The 16,520-nt window shown below is 39.4% G+C and overlaps 2 protein-coding genes and 1 long non-coding RNA gene across 3 annotated transcripts in view; 2 read left to right on the top strand and 1 right to left on the bottom strand.

The window, feature by feature from the left end:
* The first annotated feature begins 701 nt into the window (after positions 1-701).
* Positions 702-12,934, top strand: adam17a (ADAM metallopeptidase domain 17a). The gene is made up of 19 exons (XM_008308413.3): positions 702-944; positions 1,217-1,349; positions 2,243-2,376; positions 2,472-2,560; positions 2,676-2,862; positions 4,007-4,137; positions 4,283-4,369; positions 5,032-5,175; positions 5,268-5,412; positions 5,509-5,600; positions 6,000-6,152; positions 6,438-6,637; positions 6,765-6,868; positions 6,952-7,086; positions 7,665-7,795; positions 7,917-7,995; positions 8,347-8,435; positions 8,529-8,573; positions 11,464-12,934. Exons 1-19 carry the CDS (start codon positions 839-841, stop codon positions 11,875-11,877), a joined length of 2,598 nt encoding a protein of 865 aa, XP_008306635.1. The 5' UTR covers positions 702-838; the 3' UTR covers positions 11,878-12,934.
* Positions 12,935-13,333: 399 nt separating this feature from the next.
* On the bottom strand, positions 13,334-15,215 carry iah1 (isoamyl acetate hydrolyzing esterase 1 (putative)). Its single transcript, XM_008308425.3, has 6 exons — positions 15,074-15,215; positions 14,879-14,931; positions 14,551-14,702; positions 13,925-14,086; positions 13,704-13,825; positions 13,334-13,616 (listed from the first exon to the last, which is right to left on the bottom strand). The coding sequence occupies exons 1-6, from the start codon at positions 15,134-15,136 to the stop codon at positions 13,440-13,442; spliced, it is 729 nt and encodes a 242-aa protein (XP_008306647.1). The 5' UTR covers positions 15,137-15,215; the 3' UTR covers positions 13,334-13,439.
* LOC112487379 (uncharacterized) overlaps positions 14,576-16,520 on the top strand; it is an 8,699-nt gene continuing 6,754 nt past the window's right edge. The window contains exon 1 of the long non-coding RNA XR_003050430.1: positions 14,576-14,709. This is a non-coding gene — a long non-coding RNA (uncharacterized LOC112487379). The remainder of the gene's footprint in view (positions 14,710-16,520) is intronic.

Raw genomic sequence — 16,520 nt, 5'->3', positions numbered from 1 at the left:
CAATATATTAAACAAAGGAATATAAAAGATGCCTTTTCTCTAGAAACACTGTTGTGTCTCTGGAAGTTCTTCCCACGTGTGACCTGATTGTCACTTTGGATCAATTCGGATCAATTTTTAACAGATTCACGATACATTGTTACATCCCCAATGATATTTGTAAGGTTGTGTTTTCCCCTTTATGTAGAATAATGTGTAAGCTTGTTAAGAAAGGCTGGCATGTGCCACGTTAGGAATATTTTGCTCTGTGTAAAGGAACATATTAAAATAATCGGCTGTATTTAAAATGTCTCAAAATAATTTCTAAAATAGGTTCTCAAAGCAGTACATTTGAGGAACTGTTGTGTAGACATGAATAAATCCTAGAGCTTGCAAGACCTTAAAATTAGGCAAAAGTTACGTTTTTATTTTAAATTCATCCAAAAAATAATTGTAAAGAAAATGAATTGTGACAGGTCAGACGCCGTTCTTGGTTTTTAATAGTTTCTTTAGCATGGATACTTTTTTGTTTAAACATTCATTTTAAAATCTGGTTTTCAGTGTAAGAGTCATGAATTTAATCTCATTCTAAGGGTTAAGAAAAAAGGGAAGAATACAATCTGAGTACAATCATAAATATGACACTTGGCACGGGAGTACGGTAAAGTATTACTCACTAGTATTTGAATAAAAACACGATTTTAATTGATTCACCGGACACTTGACAGTTGTCCAGTGCGGTGACAGCGGATGTTTTGCAGTCCGTGTACTTCCGGGTAGCATAGCTAACCTTAGCGTTTTAGGCAACCCGAGAAAACACTGGGCAATGACGGCGCTAAAATAGTAATATACCATAAAAATGATAACTATACTGTTATTCACACTTGCCACACCATACTGGGTCAATTGTGCTATTAGGGAAGGAGGGACACCAGAGGTTGAGCACAAAGAAAACCCGGAGTTCGGTAAGTATTCTGCATGCTAAGCTAACACTAGTTTCAACTTAAAAAGTGTATCGCCATAATGTGTGACGAAGACAATTCAACCATTGCAGGCATTACCAGGATTTATGTAGTATTTGTTCTGTAAAGTTACCGCACTTGTTCGACCAAATTATCATAACATGTATAGTTCTTTAACCTCTTACAAACATTAGTCAAGTTCCGTTATATGTTTGATTTTTTTTATATAACAAATTATCCCGTCACTTTTTTTTGTTTGGTTCCCGTTTTCTTAGAACCCCTGAACGCTGTCCTGTCCGATTATGAGGTCGTGCCTCTGTCAGACCTTCACCTTCACTCAGTCAGGAAAAGGGACGTACACACCCAGTCCCACCTGGAGCGCCTTGTGAGCTTCAGAGCCCTACACAGGTACAGCACCATCAGCCACCTGGTTCATAAACTTTAATGTTGTCAGGCGTGTGGTAATTATCGTATTCATTCGATATTTTTTTTGTCTCAGTAGATACGATTAATAATTCCTCAAATCCCGTAATGTACGATTGAGTTGGATATTAGCACAATATCCAACGGTTACTGCTAATACATATTGTGCCTCACAAAAAAAAATCAACGCACGATCTGACGTGACGACGAACGACTTAGCTCTCCGTGATGTAAATACGTAAATTTGCTATTAGCTACGAGCAGGCCTCTCAAAATCTGAGGAACTAGGATAGATATTATTGAGACATTTTCAGCTCCGGTGACAAATAATCCAACGTGGTTTTTCATGTCAAAGTTGTGGGCAAATCTTTAAATGTTGAGAATTATTTGTAAATATTCTAAAAGTGTTCTGTTTGGACAGTTTTAACTTAAAGCTTGCTGGTGTTCGCAGGAAATGGCACTAATACTAATTTGAGCAGATTCATACTCTAGTGCATTGTTTCCCAAATTCTGGGTTGTGACCCTCAGGTGGGTCGCAAGAGTTGGGGGGTTTTTTTGGGTCGTCTCGCATCATGTTACCCAGGATTTTTCGAATAATGTCTGTTGACTTGGGTTGCGAAGGTTTGTGACTTTTAAAATATGGGTCCCCAGAAAAAAAGTTTGGGAAAACACTTCTCTAGCTTCAGCATTAATACAAAGGTTTTCCTCTTTCTCTCAGTTTCCCGACTCTTTCATTCAGCACTAACCATCTGACACGTTCAATGTCTACTTAATGTTACTCAGTTAAATCATCAATTCTGTGACATCAAAACACTCAGGATCCCATTATTAATGTTGAAATATCATAGTAAATGTGTCATATTTCTTTCTTACTCCAGAGATTTCAGGCTTTATTTGACGACCAACACAGACCTTTTCACTGACAACTTCCAAGCTGTGTTTGTTGATAAATATGGGAGAGAAGACAACTACAATGTTCAACTCCAGAATTACTTTACCGGACATGTTGTCGGTGAGTCAGCGATGAACTCATTATGGATACATTTCTTTTTCAATATATTGTATATACACTTCTACTACACGTATTTTACGTTCTGCTCTTGTCAGGTGAGGAGCATTCACGTGTGCAGGCACACATAGATGGAGATGAGTTCTCTGCTCATATTCTTACTGATGAAGCAGAGTACAATGTAGAGGTAAGGGAACACTGTAAAGTGTAATGGTCAGAAATAGGCTTTATTTTTTTTATTATATTAAATTTGATTTGTTTATGGTTTTGTGTTCCAAACTCCTTACTCTCTCCTATACCAGCCCCTATGGAGGTTCATAGATGCCCCAGCTGATGGCAGGTTGCTGGTGTATCGCTCTGATGACATCAAAAATCTGAGCAGAGTCGCCTCTCCGAAAGTGTGCGGCTACATTCATGCAGAAGACAGGGAATTGTTCTCCCAGGTGTCTAGAGGTGACGGGGATGGACACAACATGAGCCAGGCTGCAGGTGAGATTTGCTGCTGCTGTTTTTTTGTCTGGGATTTTGCAAGTGTTCTTATCAGAAGTATGTGCTGATAATGGGAAGACATAGAATCAGTGTCAAATCACATTAGGTTGATATTTAGTGTTGCTGTTGGTGGACGATGGAAGCAAAATGAATTGTAGGAGGATAACAAACGATTCAGTTGAAGAAGAGAAGAGAAGCGGAGGTGGATGAGGACGGTGTAGTAAGACAAAGGAGGTGGGCGCAAGCAGTCGCTTTCAACCTTTTGTAAATGTGAAACAGCATATGTTTCACACAGTGCTGACAAGTAGGTATTATGTAAATGTTCTGATTCCTTTGTTCTGGTTTGGAAAATGTAAAGGAGCATCTAGATGTGAAAATTAGCCTGAAGATCTTAAAAACAAAGATCCGCTCGCAAGCACATAGATAAAACAAGGTGAAGGTTGGTATGGAGGAGGCATTAAAATTCATGGAGGAGCTCTCCTGCCCCATGAAATTACTCTTGGTCTCCCACTACTTGATGTTGTAACCAGGAAAGTGCACATTACATACCCACGCTACTCAGGAGTGAGGAGTCATTTTCACAGTTCAGTGTAATGCTTCAGTGGAAGCTGTTCCTGTTCTACTGTTAATCTTTAACTAAGGACTCTAAAGGTGTGTACTCTCTGTGAGACACTAAGAACCAGAAACTTGAAAATATTTCCCAATGAATTCTCAAACATATTGTAAATGAGCGCCTTATGCTGAAATGTATGTATATATTTCTGCTGCGATAGCTGACTACTGCTAGCATCAGTTCAGAGGCCAAACAGATCCAGTGATTTATTCCATACATCATTTCTAGAACCATTTATACGTCCTCCAAAAACACAGGCAGGATTAAAATGGAGTTTAACCCTGGATGTCAGAAGAGAAGCAGAGCTTAATCAGTTCACAGGCCAATGTACAACACACGCTGCTAAATGTGAAAACGAGGACAATTAGCAGGGGGACACTGGAGCGTGGCCTCGTTGTTTTACTTGTAGACGTCCTTATTTATCTGCCGTCCTGTGTGATTAGCTGAGAGTGTTTGGTGTATGTATGGCTGAATTATTCTTTACACCTGTGACCTTTTAAAAAAATATATATAATTGTATTTGTCTTTTAGAGTATTACCACAGAGAGAAAAGACATGTCCATGACCACAAGAAGAACACCTGTCCTCTGCTGCTAGTCGCAGACTATCGCTTCTTCAGGCACATGGGACGTGGACAAGAGAGCATCACCCTCAACTATCTGGTATGCCTTTATGAGCCTTTGTACTGCAGTATTGTAAACGGGTATTTCAATCCAAAACTGGTACTCGTACTCATATACCAACATTTGGTATTTTTATTTTCCTAGTCATTCTTTGCATGTGAATTTGCTCCTTTCCACCTGTTAGATTGAGCTGATTGATCGAGTCGATGACATCTACAGGAACACGACGTGGGACGACGAATTCCAAGGCTACGGAGTCCAGATCCATCAGGTTTGTGTGTGTTTTTGTCAACAGTTAATGTTTCTGTTTGGATCAAATTGTTGTTACCAGAACACGCTGCCTCCAGCGACACCGCTGCTTTGTCATGTATCAAGTCATGGAAGTGAAGCAGGGAGTGAGGGAGCGGCGTTGAGAGCAGCGTTTGTCGGGGGGGAACTGAAAGCTTTTGTTTGTGCATCACGGGGGAATTTAATTTGTTCCACAGGCTGTAAAGAATGAATGCAGACACTGTCTCCCATACGATGAGCAGAGTGTTCCTTCACCAAGAAGACATGCATTCATTGACCTGCACTGACTTTTATTCCAACTTTTTCACTACAAGTCAAGAAAAACATGTGATATTCTCTCTCTTTTTCATGTTGTTGTTGTGCTATTTTTTTTTAAACTTTTCAGTATGTTTAGGAAAAATGACTGGAAAACCACTTAAACCTCTGCAATATAGTCATAACTTACATAAGTTATAAAATGCAGCCATGTAAAAGAATTATACTTTTTTATACAGCTGCTGCCAAACCTCCTGCAATGCATATTTGTATAAAGTTTAGCAACATTTAATTTTGTTTTTTATAAATACATTTCCATCGTGACATATAAGGAAGTTGAGAGTGAATAGTTTTATACTAAATACATTCATCAACCTTTTTTTTTACCAGATAATCATCAACAAGGAGCCTACACAGCCTCCTGATCACGCTGGCATCAACTGGGTCCATTATAACATGGAGAACAGACACATCATAGAGAAAGGAAAGGACAAGAGAATGGAAGGGGTCTGGGATGTGAAGAAGCTTCTGGAGGTAAGAAATGACGACCTTTTTCAAAGACGATTCCAAGTCAGTTTCTTTGAAATACAAAAGATGGTTAAAACCGTGGTGTGTGTGTCCCACAGCAATTCAGCTCAGACATCGCTGGTAATGCCTCCACTGTGTGTTTGGCTCACCTGTTCACCTACCAGGACTTTGACGAGGGTGTCCTGGGACTCGCCTACGTGGCTCCTTCCAAAGCTCAGGCCCTGGGTGGCCTCTGTCCCAAACGTAAACGCTGAGCTCTGGTTGTTTTCAAACAAAGCCATGATTTTAGGAAGAAAACTGGAAGTTAAATCTGAACTGTTTATAATGTGTTTTCTGTAGCCTATTATCCATCTGCGTCTGCCAAGAAGCCGAGTTACCTGAACACAGGCTTGACCAGCACCAAGAATTATGGAAAAACCATCTTGACTAAGGTAACAGTTTGAACTCCTATATTCTCTTCTTTCAAATTACTGCTCTGTACTGGTAGTCTCTGTGTATGTATATATATATATATATAGCTGTACTGGTAGTCTCTATGTGTATGTGTGTATATGTGTGTGTATATATATATTTATATATATATATATATATGTGTATGTGTATGTATATGTGTATATATGTATATATATGTGTATATATGTATGTTTTTATTATTATTACCATTTATTTTTGCACCACAAATGTACCAAAGCGTGGCTTCCCTGTACCGTATAAACGTTACACCCTTAATGTATATATGTCTGTGTGTGTTTGTATATGTACAGTATATATGTGTGTGTGTGTGTATGTGTCGATTTCCAATTATAATATTATATCCTGTGTCTCCTCAGGAAGCAGATTTGGTGACCACCCATGAGCTGGGACACAATTTTGGGGCAGAGCACGACCCTGACAACATCCCATACTGCGCCCCCACCGACGACCAAGGGGGGAAGTTTGTCATGTACCCTTTTGCTGTGAGCGGAGACCATGTCAACAACAAGGTAAAAAAAGTCGTATTGAAAAAAACAAGTAAATCTGGTTTTAGTGTGCCATGTAGCTTCATAATCTGCTCTGCAGGGGGAGCTATAGACATATTTTAGATGTCCTGGTCTATAAGTCGAGTTAGCTGGTGCTAATGTATTGTTAAATACTAATGAAAGCATCAAAAGAAAACTTCCACTTAGTCCCCAGAATAATGGTAATCTGACAGTGAACGTTCTTTTCTACAAAGCGTTGACTCCCAGCTCAGATCTAACCACTTCCTGATTCTCCTCTTTTGCCTGAAGCGTTTCTCCAACTGCAGCAAGATCTCCGTCGGAAAGACTTTACGTTTCAAGGCTCCGATGTGCTTCAAGGAGAGGAACAGCAAAGTATGCGGCAACTCTCGAGTGGAAGAAGGGGAGGAGTGTGACCCGGGGCTACTCCACCTCAACGATGACCCCTGCTGCTCCTCCACCTGCAAGTTTAAACACGATGCACAATGCAGGTGTGAGGCTGTTCAAACTGAGTCTAAAGACAGTAATATCTTTATTAACTGTTTAACTTGATCTCATGAAAAAAAAAATCCCTGTGTGGGAAAGATTTAATCGACATTGTTTTCTGTGGTTCAACAGCGACAGAAACAGTCCTTGCTGCAGGAACTGCACGTTTCAACAAGCAGGAGTGAGGTGTCAGGAACCCATTAGTGCCACATGCAAAGGCACATCCTCCTGCACAGGTGAGCTCCACCTGCTGGTGTAGCACCAGACCTGCACCAAAACCCGACCCTGTAATTAAACAGTTTTTTTTTCGATGTGTCAGGCAACAGCAGTGAGTGTCCTCCTCCAGAAAACGCAGAAGACAACACAGTGTGTGTGGACAAGGGCCGCTGCCACAATGGAGAGTGTATACCTTTCTGTGAGGCCATGCAGAGTCTTCAGTCCTGCGCCTGCAACGGTCAGTCATTCTCTGTTTTCATGACAAGAGAAAAAAAAAAGAGAAAGTGGTTAGAGACGTAAGATCTGGTGACAACACACTTTCTTCAGCAAAACAAATCAGTACTGGTTGGAAAAAGTCACAGATCACAACACATTTTTAAAAAATAGATATAAATTCTTGAATCCGTTTATTTGAATAACACAAAGTATATTTGAATTATAAATTGTAAAGCTTATCACGCAAAGCAAATCATATAAATTATAATTGTCTGTCCAAAAATATTAGTCCTAATGTTTTATTTACTATTTCAACAAAATAAGTTCTATTTTCCAAAATATTTGGGGAGAACACAATTCTTTCAAACTACTAAAATGGTATCAAATTATACAGAAAGGTCAAAACAAAAACATCTGACGCAGAAAGAAAATTAAAAGCATAAGAAATGCTGGTGAAAAGATGTTGGTAAAGTGTTTTTCATACTGACTGTTTGTGAATCTACAGTATTCACACCATAAAGAGTGGCACATCTTTATCAACTCTGTCTAAATGAAGTCGTGACGGTTCTAGCGTTTGTACGTTCTCTTCTTTGTTTCCAGAAACGGAGGACTCCTGTAAAGTCTGCTGCAGGGGAAAAGACGGCCTCTGCTCTCCCTTCATCCAGACTGACGACACTTTTATTTTCCTCCGTAAAGGAAAACCGTGCACAGTGGGATTCTGTGATGGGACTGTGAGAAGGAATTTTTACACCTTTTCTATCAACGGAACTAAAACAAATGGAAACTTTACGCTGTCCCGGCTCTGAAAGTTTTTGCATATGTTAAAATGTGTTGTCCTCTGGTTTGAAACAGGGAAAGTGCATGAAGCAGGTGCAGGACGCCATCGAGAGGCTGTGGGATTTTATTGACAAGCTGGACATTAACACATTTGGTAAATTTCATATAAAACACTCGACATAAACTGTGCTAACTGTGTTGTTTGACTGACTGCAACTGAATTTGACTGATTGATTGATGTTTATATCGAGTATGAAAACCAAAATTAATTAAAAAAAAACACATTTAAACGTAAGACATAGAAATACGTATTCAAAAAGGAGTGTGAATTAGTACTCGTGATCTATTATCCTTATATAATGGATCACAAAAACAAGATTCCTCTAAAACACAACCTAGCAGTTGTGTTTTTAATTATCTTAACACTTTTACCTGATAAAATCCCCCCCTCCCCCCCGGCGTCTCTTTGACCCTTTGACCCTCACCAACCTTCGCTCTCCATCAGGGAAATTCCTGGCTGATAACATCGTGGGCTCTGTGGTGGTGTTTTCCCTCATCTTCTGGATCCCGCTCAGTATCCTGGTCCACTGTGTGGTAAGGAAACTGCTGTACATCAGACCCCCCCTCTTGGTTGAAGTCGCCCCCTGGTGTTGACTGTGATGTCCCGTTTGTGTGCCTTGTTTTCAGGACAAGCGACTTGACCAGCAGTACGAGGAGAACTACCACCCCAGTGTGAGTATCTCACCTCTGTTTCATCCTGTGCTGCAGCCAAGCTAACCAGACTAAAACATATCCCAGTGCCTCATAAAACAAATACTGACATTTTCTAACAAGAAAAACCGCAGCAGCATGGATGATGACTGTTCAGAAACAAAGTTTCATTACCTGTGGTTTTAGTCAGACTTGGTGAGAGGTAAACAAACGAGACTAGCTGACGATGATCGGTCAACAACGAACTTGAACAGCTCTTAGAAAGAGTCGAGAAACAAATGAATTTATCAAAATTTTGTGTTGAAGTATTGTGTTTTTAATTTTAAAAGCTTAAATGGTTAAACACTTAAAACAAGTTTTTTTGGGTTTTTTTTTAAGAAGTATTTTAGGTTTAGTTTATATACATACTTACCAAAAAGATGTTAAGTTTCAAACATTAACTATATAAAAAATTGACACTCGGACATTGATTTAATGAATTTAATTTTGTCTCCGTCTACAGTTATTGATGTGTGTAAAAATACTGATACTTATTACACAGTTAACGGCTAATTAGAATTCTAATCAGAATTCTTCTAGTGTAAATGTAATATTGATAGTTTCACAATATCGTATCGATATTTTACAGCATTTTATCAATTTTTTTAATTATTAAATAGTTTCACAATATCGTATCGAGCATTTTATAGAGCATTTTATCAATTTTTTTAATTATTACTTAAGAATCAAATATTCATGGCGTTTTATTTCTTCTCTGGCGATTACAAATGTAGATCCTCTGTTCCAGTTTCAGTAACCTGATGTTAAGCAAGTAACATTATTGTGTGTTTACTATGCTGACAGTTTTCCTACAATGAAATTGTTTGAAAAAACTCAATATATCATCGTGCCTATAGTATTGCAGTATATCACAATATATGGTATCGTAGCCCCTGTAATGTGATACGTATCGTATCATACCAGATTCTTGCCGATACACACCCCTAGTAAATAAACCCTCAGCTGAAACAACTGTATGTTTTTAGATGTTTCTAATCTTCTGACAGTATAAACTGCTGCTGCACCACAAACTCACACCACCTCTGACAAACAAAGAGCATAAAACTAATCTCTGACATGAAGCGGTTCGTGCCGTACACACCCGCGCATGGAAACTGTCCTTGCTGGGTTCGAGCTGTGTCAATGACCTGTCCCTCACTCTTTGCCTGGGCCTCTTCCATTCTTATTGGAACTGCAGCAGATGCTGGAAGTTTGTAGTAGAGCTGCGGCCATAGGTGAGTGAGTGCGCCATGGCTTGGTGTTACGATGCGTGGCCAGAATCTCATGAGGATGCATGATGGTCGTTGGCCCACATTTGGGATACTCCTGCAGTTACCGACTCCTTGAAGTAGTCACTGATCCTGCTGCACATTTCCAGCCCCTGAAGTCATCCATGACTCAAACTGGTTTTAGTGCGTGTTCACACCTGTCGCATTTGGTTGCTCCAGTTGTTGTAGTTCACGTGAACTAGTGTAAATGCTTTTATTCGTCTTCTTTGGTGCATCTTGCATGATATGTGATTGCCAATGCACCAATCAGAGGGGAGGTATGAACACAAAAATGTCATTTTCTTCATGACATTTTCTGTCTGAACCAAATGTGAGCACACTCTAAGACACAAGGCCAAAGAATCCCACCGGATCAGAAATTACCTCAAGAGAGGACGACTGCATCTGAGGAGTATTGAGAATCCAACAGGTTGCACCGTGTTGTTGTTTGTGAAATCAGATGCAGTGTGTGTTGACAGTTTTGTGTTTGCATCTGCTGCTGTTCAGAGCCGCGACATGAGGATGATCTCTTTCTGGTGACAGTCTTTTTTTTTTGTGTTTCCATGTATTTTTTTGTTTGGCTGTCTAGTGTTTTTCTAGGCTTTATCAAATACATGGAGACTGAGGACACACATGTTTCTCACAGCAGACAATTTAAATTGTGATATTTATAATATAAATTCACGTCTCAAATGGCTTGGCCAAGTATAGTCATGTGACCGGTTGACACCAACTTGACCATTTAGACCAGCTGTTACTATGATTAATTATTATATATAGTTGAAAAAGTAAACTGTCCACTGTGAGAAAGTTACTTGAATTCATTCCCACTTTTACAAAGGCAGCTGGGGCGCTACTTCTTTAAGCAGAAATCCAGCTGGTAAACACATAAGACACTGTTTAATCAAGTTCTGTCAGTAGGAAAGATTATTGGATTATTTAATCCAACACCAGTTTCCTTGGTTCTAGTTGCTGTAACAACCTTCCAGCTGCAGGAAATACAAAAACTAAAATGTGGCCCTAGATTTGCCATTTTAATGTGCTCAAAATGTCACTACAAGTACAATGCAATATGAACCAGTCCCATGCACGAGATAAAACGTTTTTTGAAAATGATGTGTTTAGGCATTCATAGCCACAGTTTCTTTCACTACCTTGTCCAATAACCCAATTACTTTCAGAAAGTTCAGGAACGTTCAGGTCACTGTCAATAAAAACTACAAACTACAGAAGTCAGCGTCTGTAAAACAGGAACTGTTTCATGTTTCCGAGCACTTGTAATGATATTTTAAGCAGGCTAAGAGGAGCAAAGTTATCTTTTTAATAGCCAGGCGGTGAAAAAGAAAACAACTACTCTTACGTTTGTTAAAATATTTCATGTAATCGAGGCTGAGCTGTTGTGTCAATTTAAGACCAGCTGATTTTCTCAGAAAACAGTAATAAAACATTTATTGTAGTATCAAGTCATGTATCCCAATCATGACAATCTTTAATCAGAATTTTGAATTTTGGACGTAGTAAAAAGGGAATGACGTCCTCAGTCAGAGACATTAATTTTATTTTTATTTTTTAATTTACCTTATTTTTGTCTTTGTTTTTTTCAGGGTCAAGAAATGCTGAACAACCTCGAGTCAACATCGGTCCGAATCGTCAAGCCTCTTCAGCCTCCCTTCTCCTACACCGGCCAGACCGCGCCCTGCTCCCTGCCCCAGCGGTCTCATCAGGTAAGCCTTTCGGCGGCCCCTCCCACAGCCAGCAGCAGCTCGCCGGCCCCAGGTCCGAGTTACGTCCCCACCCCGGACAGCGCTGGGCTGCGGATGGCCACCATCCAGGAGGACACCAGCAGCGACTCTCACCAGGGAGAGGAGGGGCAGTCGGGCGATTTCACAACCGCAGAAGCCTGCTCGTCGGCTACGAGATCCTCCTACGAGGATCTGACAGAACACAACCTGTCGGCCAGAGAGCGGCGGCGCCTCCAGAGGCAGGACCACGTTGACACGAAGGAGACAGAGTGCTGAGAAAAATCACGTGCAATGTTCGTGTGAACGTGAGATGTGGGAAGTGTTTTAGGGAACATGCAGATTAATGCGACCACGTCGACCTTTTCTTTCCTCCTCACATATCATCGACCTCGGCTTCTTAGCAAGAGTCCATCCCATGTTGTTTTAAATAGAATTTAGACATTTTTACACACTGGATCTTCCTCAGCCAGCTGTGGAGTAAAGTACGTCAGTGTGCGAGTATTAAGTCACGTGTCTTCAGTGTCTGACTGGGTTTAAGGTGCCGTATTTTCCGGAGTATTATTAATGTTTGTTGTGAACCCCCCCCCCCCCTCCAGAAATCTCCTATTCTCATTTTATTTACATTCCAAAGCTACCAATGCATCCAAACAGACGCTATATCATTTATGACCACCAGAGGGCAATCTTTACTCGCGACAACTGAACTATTCTACTGTATCGCTGACTAAATCATAAAGACGTCCTTAAAAGCTAATGTTTTAGCTCGTGCACTTTTGGCTATTTGGGATTTTTATTTCAAAAATTATGCAAAAATGCTCTTCACAATTCTAGAGCGGTAACTCATTCTCCGGTGTGACGTATAGTCCGGAAACATACGGAAGTTGTCAAGTTTCTTTAAATGTCTGTGAATGACTGCTGTGCCTTTTTTTTTCAAATGTAATAATACAAGGATGGGCCAGACGAAGGTCTGAGCAGGTCTTTGTGACCAATACACTTGACATCAAGACAAACATTTTCCTTCCTTATATCTGTGCACCAAGTACTGAGTTCAAAACGATGCAGCTCAATGTTTGGTCGGTTGTAACAGGACAGACGTGTAAATGTAGCAACGATTATTTTCCTCTGCTGAGGGAAACATTTAAATGTGACACACGAGGGCAGATACTTGACTACAAAACATTGATGTTATCCATTAATCTGAGTAACCACTGCGCTTGAGAGTATTTTCCTGTTACATATTATGTCTTAGAATTTTAATGATTGGTCAACCTTTATTCATTCTGTCAGCTTTTATTTTAGATTTTGTGCTTAATGATTCAAACACACCCGTGAAAATAGATTACTGGTGGATGACCAGAGATCCAGTTCACTTTTGCATTAGGGTTTTATGCCTTTGTGCCAATGTGAGCAACTCTTTACTAAGTGATGTGTTGTCATGTCATTGTCTACTGCTGTATACAGTCAAGTTTATATCTATTTAAATGTACCAAACGTCAACACTCTTGGATGGATGTGAACCACTATACAACACAAAGATGGGTTTTTTTTACCATATATTTTTTGTTTGTTTTTATTTTTTGCCTGAATTACGCATCTTTTTTCCTTCTGTACAACACAAAGATGTTTTGGGGTTTTTTTCACCATATATTTTTTTGTCTGTTTTTATTTTTTGCCTGAATTACGCATCTTTTTTCCTTTATAAACTTGATTGTATCTTCTATGCACTTCTGCAAAATAATAAAAAAAAGTCTTTATTGTGCAATTTGAACCATTACTACATTGTTAGAGCAGATATTCAAGTGTGGAACATATTTTAAATGATCACATCATAATCTTCTTCAGTGGTCACAGAGCAGGCTGTTTTCAGGATTCCTGGGGTCAACGTCGCCCCAGTAGGGCAGGATGAAGGGCAGGTGAGACACTCTGCTCTCCAGAAGACTCCATACATGCTGGGCTACAAACTGGTTTCCCTTTTCTGACAGGTGAAGACCATCACACAGGTAAACTGAGTAGTCCTGTAGGTCAGAGGACAAACGAACAGGTCACACTCTTCAGTCTGTTCAAGCAGTAATGGTTCATTATGATCACGTGACGTGAGGCACCTGTCCGTCTTTCTGCATGAGCGTCCAAAGGTCCAGGACGTCTGTGCCACACTGAGCAGCTGTCTGAACACAGGCCTGAGCGTACTGTCCTGCTACTGAGTTATAACGGTTGAGTGAACAACCTGGAAGAAACACGGAAAAACAAACCCTTAAATATTGTAAAGTTCTGAAAAAAAATTACCTGAGGATGAAACAATCAAATATACAAATATCAACTTGACCTTTTAAAATGCACTCCTTCTCCCAGTCTGGCTCAAGAAGAGGCGGCGGTGTAATGAAGATGACTTTGTCCGCTGACACTCCTGACGCACCCAGAATCTGTGTGATCTCCTTCAGGTTGTCTGAATACTCCAGCAGAGGAATGTGCTGCTGTGGGTTCTTATCTACAGGACAGGAACATACAGTACTAGGCACCAGTGTCAGAATCACAGGAGAAGAAACGTGACATAAACATAAACATGGAGTAGGGTTTTAAGGTGCTTTAAATTTGTTTGGGGTTTTTTAAATCCAGATGTTTAACTGTCCCATATTGTGAAAAATAATGTTTCCTAAAATAATTATTTAATATTTGGAAAATAAAGTGGACAAAGAAAAAAGTGACCTGTGAATTCTGTTGACACTGAACGCAACACACTTATTTCATCTTCATACCTAAGAGTAAATGCTGACTTAAAATATCCAAACCAACTACACGGAAATTCTTTAAAAAACTGATTTAAAAAATAACATTTTCTTGATTTAAGTTAATATACCGTACATTGACTCCCACGGTCAATCAATGAATGTTAAAATAAATACAAAAAAAAAAATCACTCACAGCCTCAGACGTGTCAGTGAGTGCCAGTACCTTCCAGTGCACAGTCATTGGCTCCGAAGAAGACCGTCACAGCAGCTATGTTGTTGTCCGCCCAGGTCTGACCACTGATGAGGCGAGGGAGAACTATCTTGGCCCATCTGGAGTTGTAGCCTGAAAGTCCTCTGTTTACAACGTCACACTTTCTGAGAGGTAAAAACGCACAGTTAGAAGATTTTAAACCTTAGTCACAGTTAGGATTCTAATGTAATCTAAATGTTCCCACTGTATAGCAAACACAACACTTTATTTAACTTGATCATTAAGTGCTGTTAGATTAGCTGTATAAATATTCAGAAACGTGAGTGTAACATGTGCTAACCTGGCTAACTTGTTTGCTAATTCCGCGCCCCATCCATTGGCTTGAAATGAAAACTGGAAAGAAAAACAGCAGCTGTTGTTATCGTTGTGGAAGTCAATGCTAACAGAATATCACAGGCTAACGTCCAGAGTGACCACTCGTGCAAACTAACGCGATAACAACATAACACCGTAACAAACTCTCCACCTCCCACACCTGTGTAATGGAGTCGCCAAATAAAATCACTTTGGGCCAAATGACTGATTTGATCTTGGACATTATGGAACTCTAAAGAGCCGCCGATTTTTTTTTAAAACCGGATATCCCGTGACCTGTCCTGTGGATGTCTTTCACAATAAAATTGAATGTCACTCATTCATTTAAATATCACAATAAACCTAGAATTTAGAATACGTTTTAACACTTACTGCATGTATCGAGCTATTCTTTACCGAATTCAAAATAATTATTCTCTATTTTAAACATACGAGTGCCTGTAGTGCTTTTACTTTGTAGGACATTTGAAAGCGGTTTCCGTTTTTTTAATAAACATTAAATTAATATTTTTACATTATTATTGAATGTGTTGTAAATACACATATTCAAAGTATTATTTAAAAAAATACTCTTTTGTGGCACTTTACTGACATTTAACCCAAAGATATACTGTGCCACACAACATCGAATTACTTTTTTCATTTTACGACTTTATCCTCATTTAATTTACGACTTAAATCTCGTAATTCTATTATTTTATATAAATGTGAAGATGTATTATACGGTTAAAAAGTATTGTGACATAACTTTATTGAAGCAAAATTATGAATTAGATCATATTTTCAACTGTAAATGTTTGATGTCAAAACGTTTAGTTAAAATAAGAAAGTAAATTCTATTGCCATATATTAAAAATAAGTATGTAGGTCAGAAACAACAAAATATGTTATTTTGTGTCTGTTTGATTTTTATGCTGTTAATTCAGATATTTATTCTACCTCCTTCTGTCTTGCCTTTCATTTTTATGACTTAACTTCATTTTTTTGAATCCATAATTTTCAGTGTCTTATCTTCCCGTCATTTAATCTGATTTTTCCTGTTTCACTTTGTCTTGGGTCTAGGTGATGTGTTATTGATTTTTTCAACATTTTAAAACCCTCTGTCCCGGTGCTTCAGTTTTCCAAAACAGTCCAAAGAAAAGCCGATTATAGTCAGGTCTCCTTATGTTGGTGTGCTGGCAAAGTGCCCAGGACGAACCCTACATTTTAGCCGTGGTTGAACTGGGATGAGTGCCAGCACAACCATCTCTCTATTACACCAGCAGGATGAGTCAAAGAAAGGATCACTTTTAAACTCTTTTTATTTTAATGCATGTGGTTACATCATCTGACCTTTGACAGTTTGGGGAAGCTGTCACCCTCCCTCCCTCTCTGTCCCTCTCTGATCCTTCTTTCCACTTTTCTTTTCATTCTGTCAGAGGAACAGCGTCTACTGTGTCCTCAGTTGAGGATGAAAGTGTTTTCTCCTCCCTCTTACCTGAGTTAAACCCCCAGCGTTGCCGACCATTAATCCAATCACTTTGAAGCCAAACGAAGGGTTCATCAAAAGGAGAAAAAAAAAAAGTAGATGAAAAAAAGTCAGGTTGAAAAAAGTCACCTCACTCAAT

The sequence above is a fragment of the Cynoglossus semilaevis genome, chromosome 1 (genome assembly GCF_000523025.1).
Source record: "Cynoglossus semilaevis isolate Cse_v1.0 chromosome 1, Cse_v1.0, whole genome shotgun sequence".
Taxonomy (NCBI): Eukaryota; Metazoa; Chordata; class Actinopteri; order Pleuronectiformes; family Cynoglossidae; genus Cynoglossus; species Cynoglossus semilaevis.
This window is presented reverse-complemented; position numbering and strand designations above follow the sequence as displayed.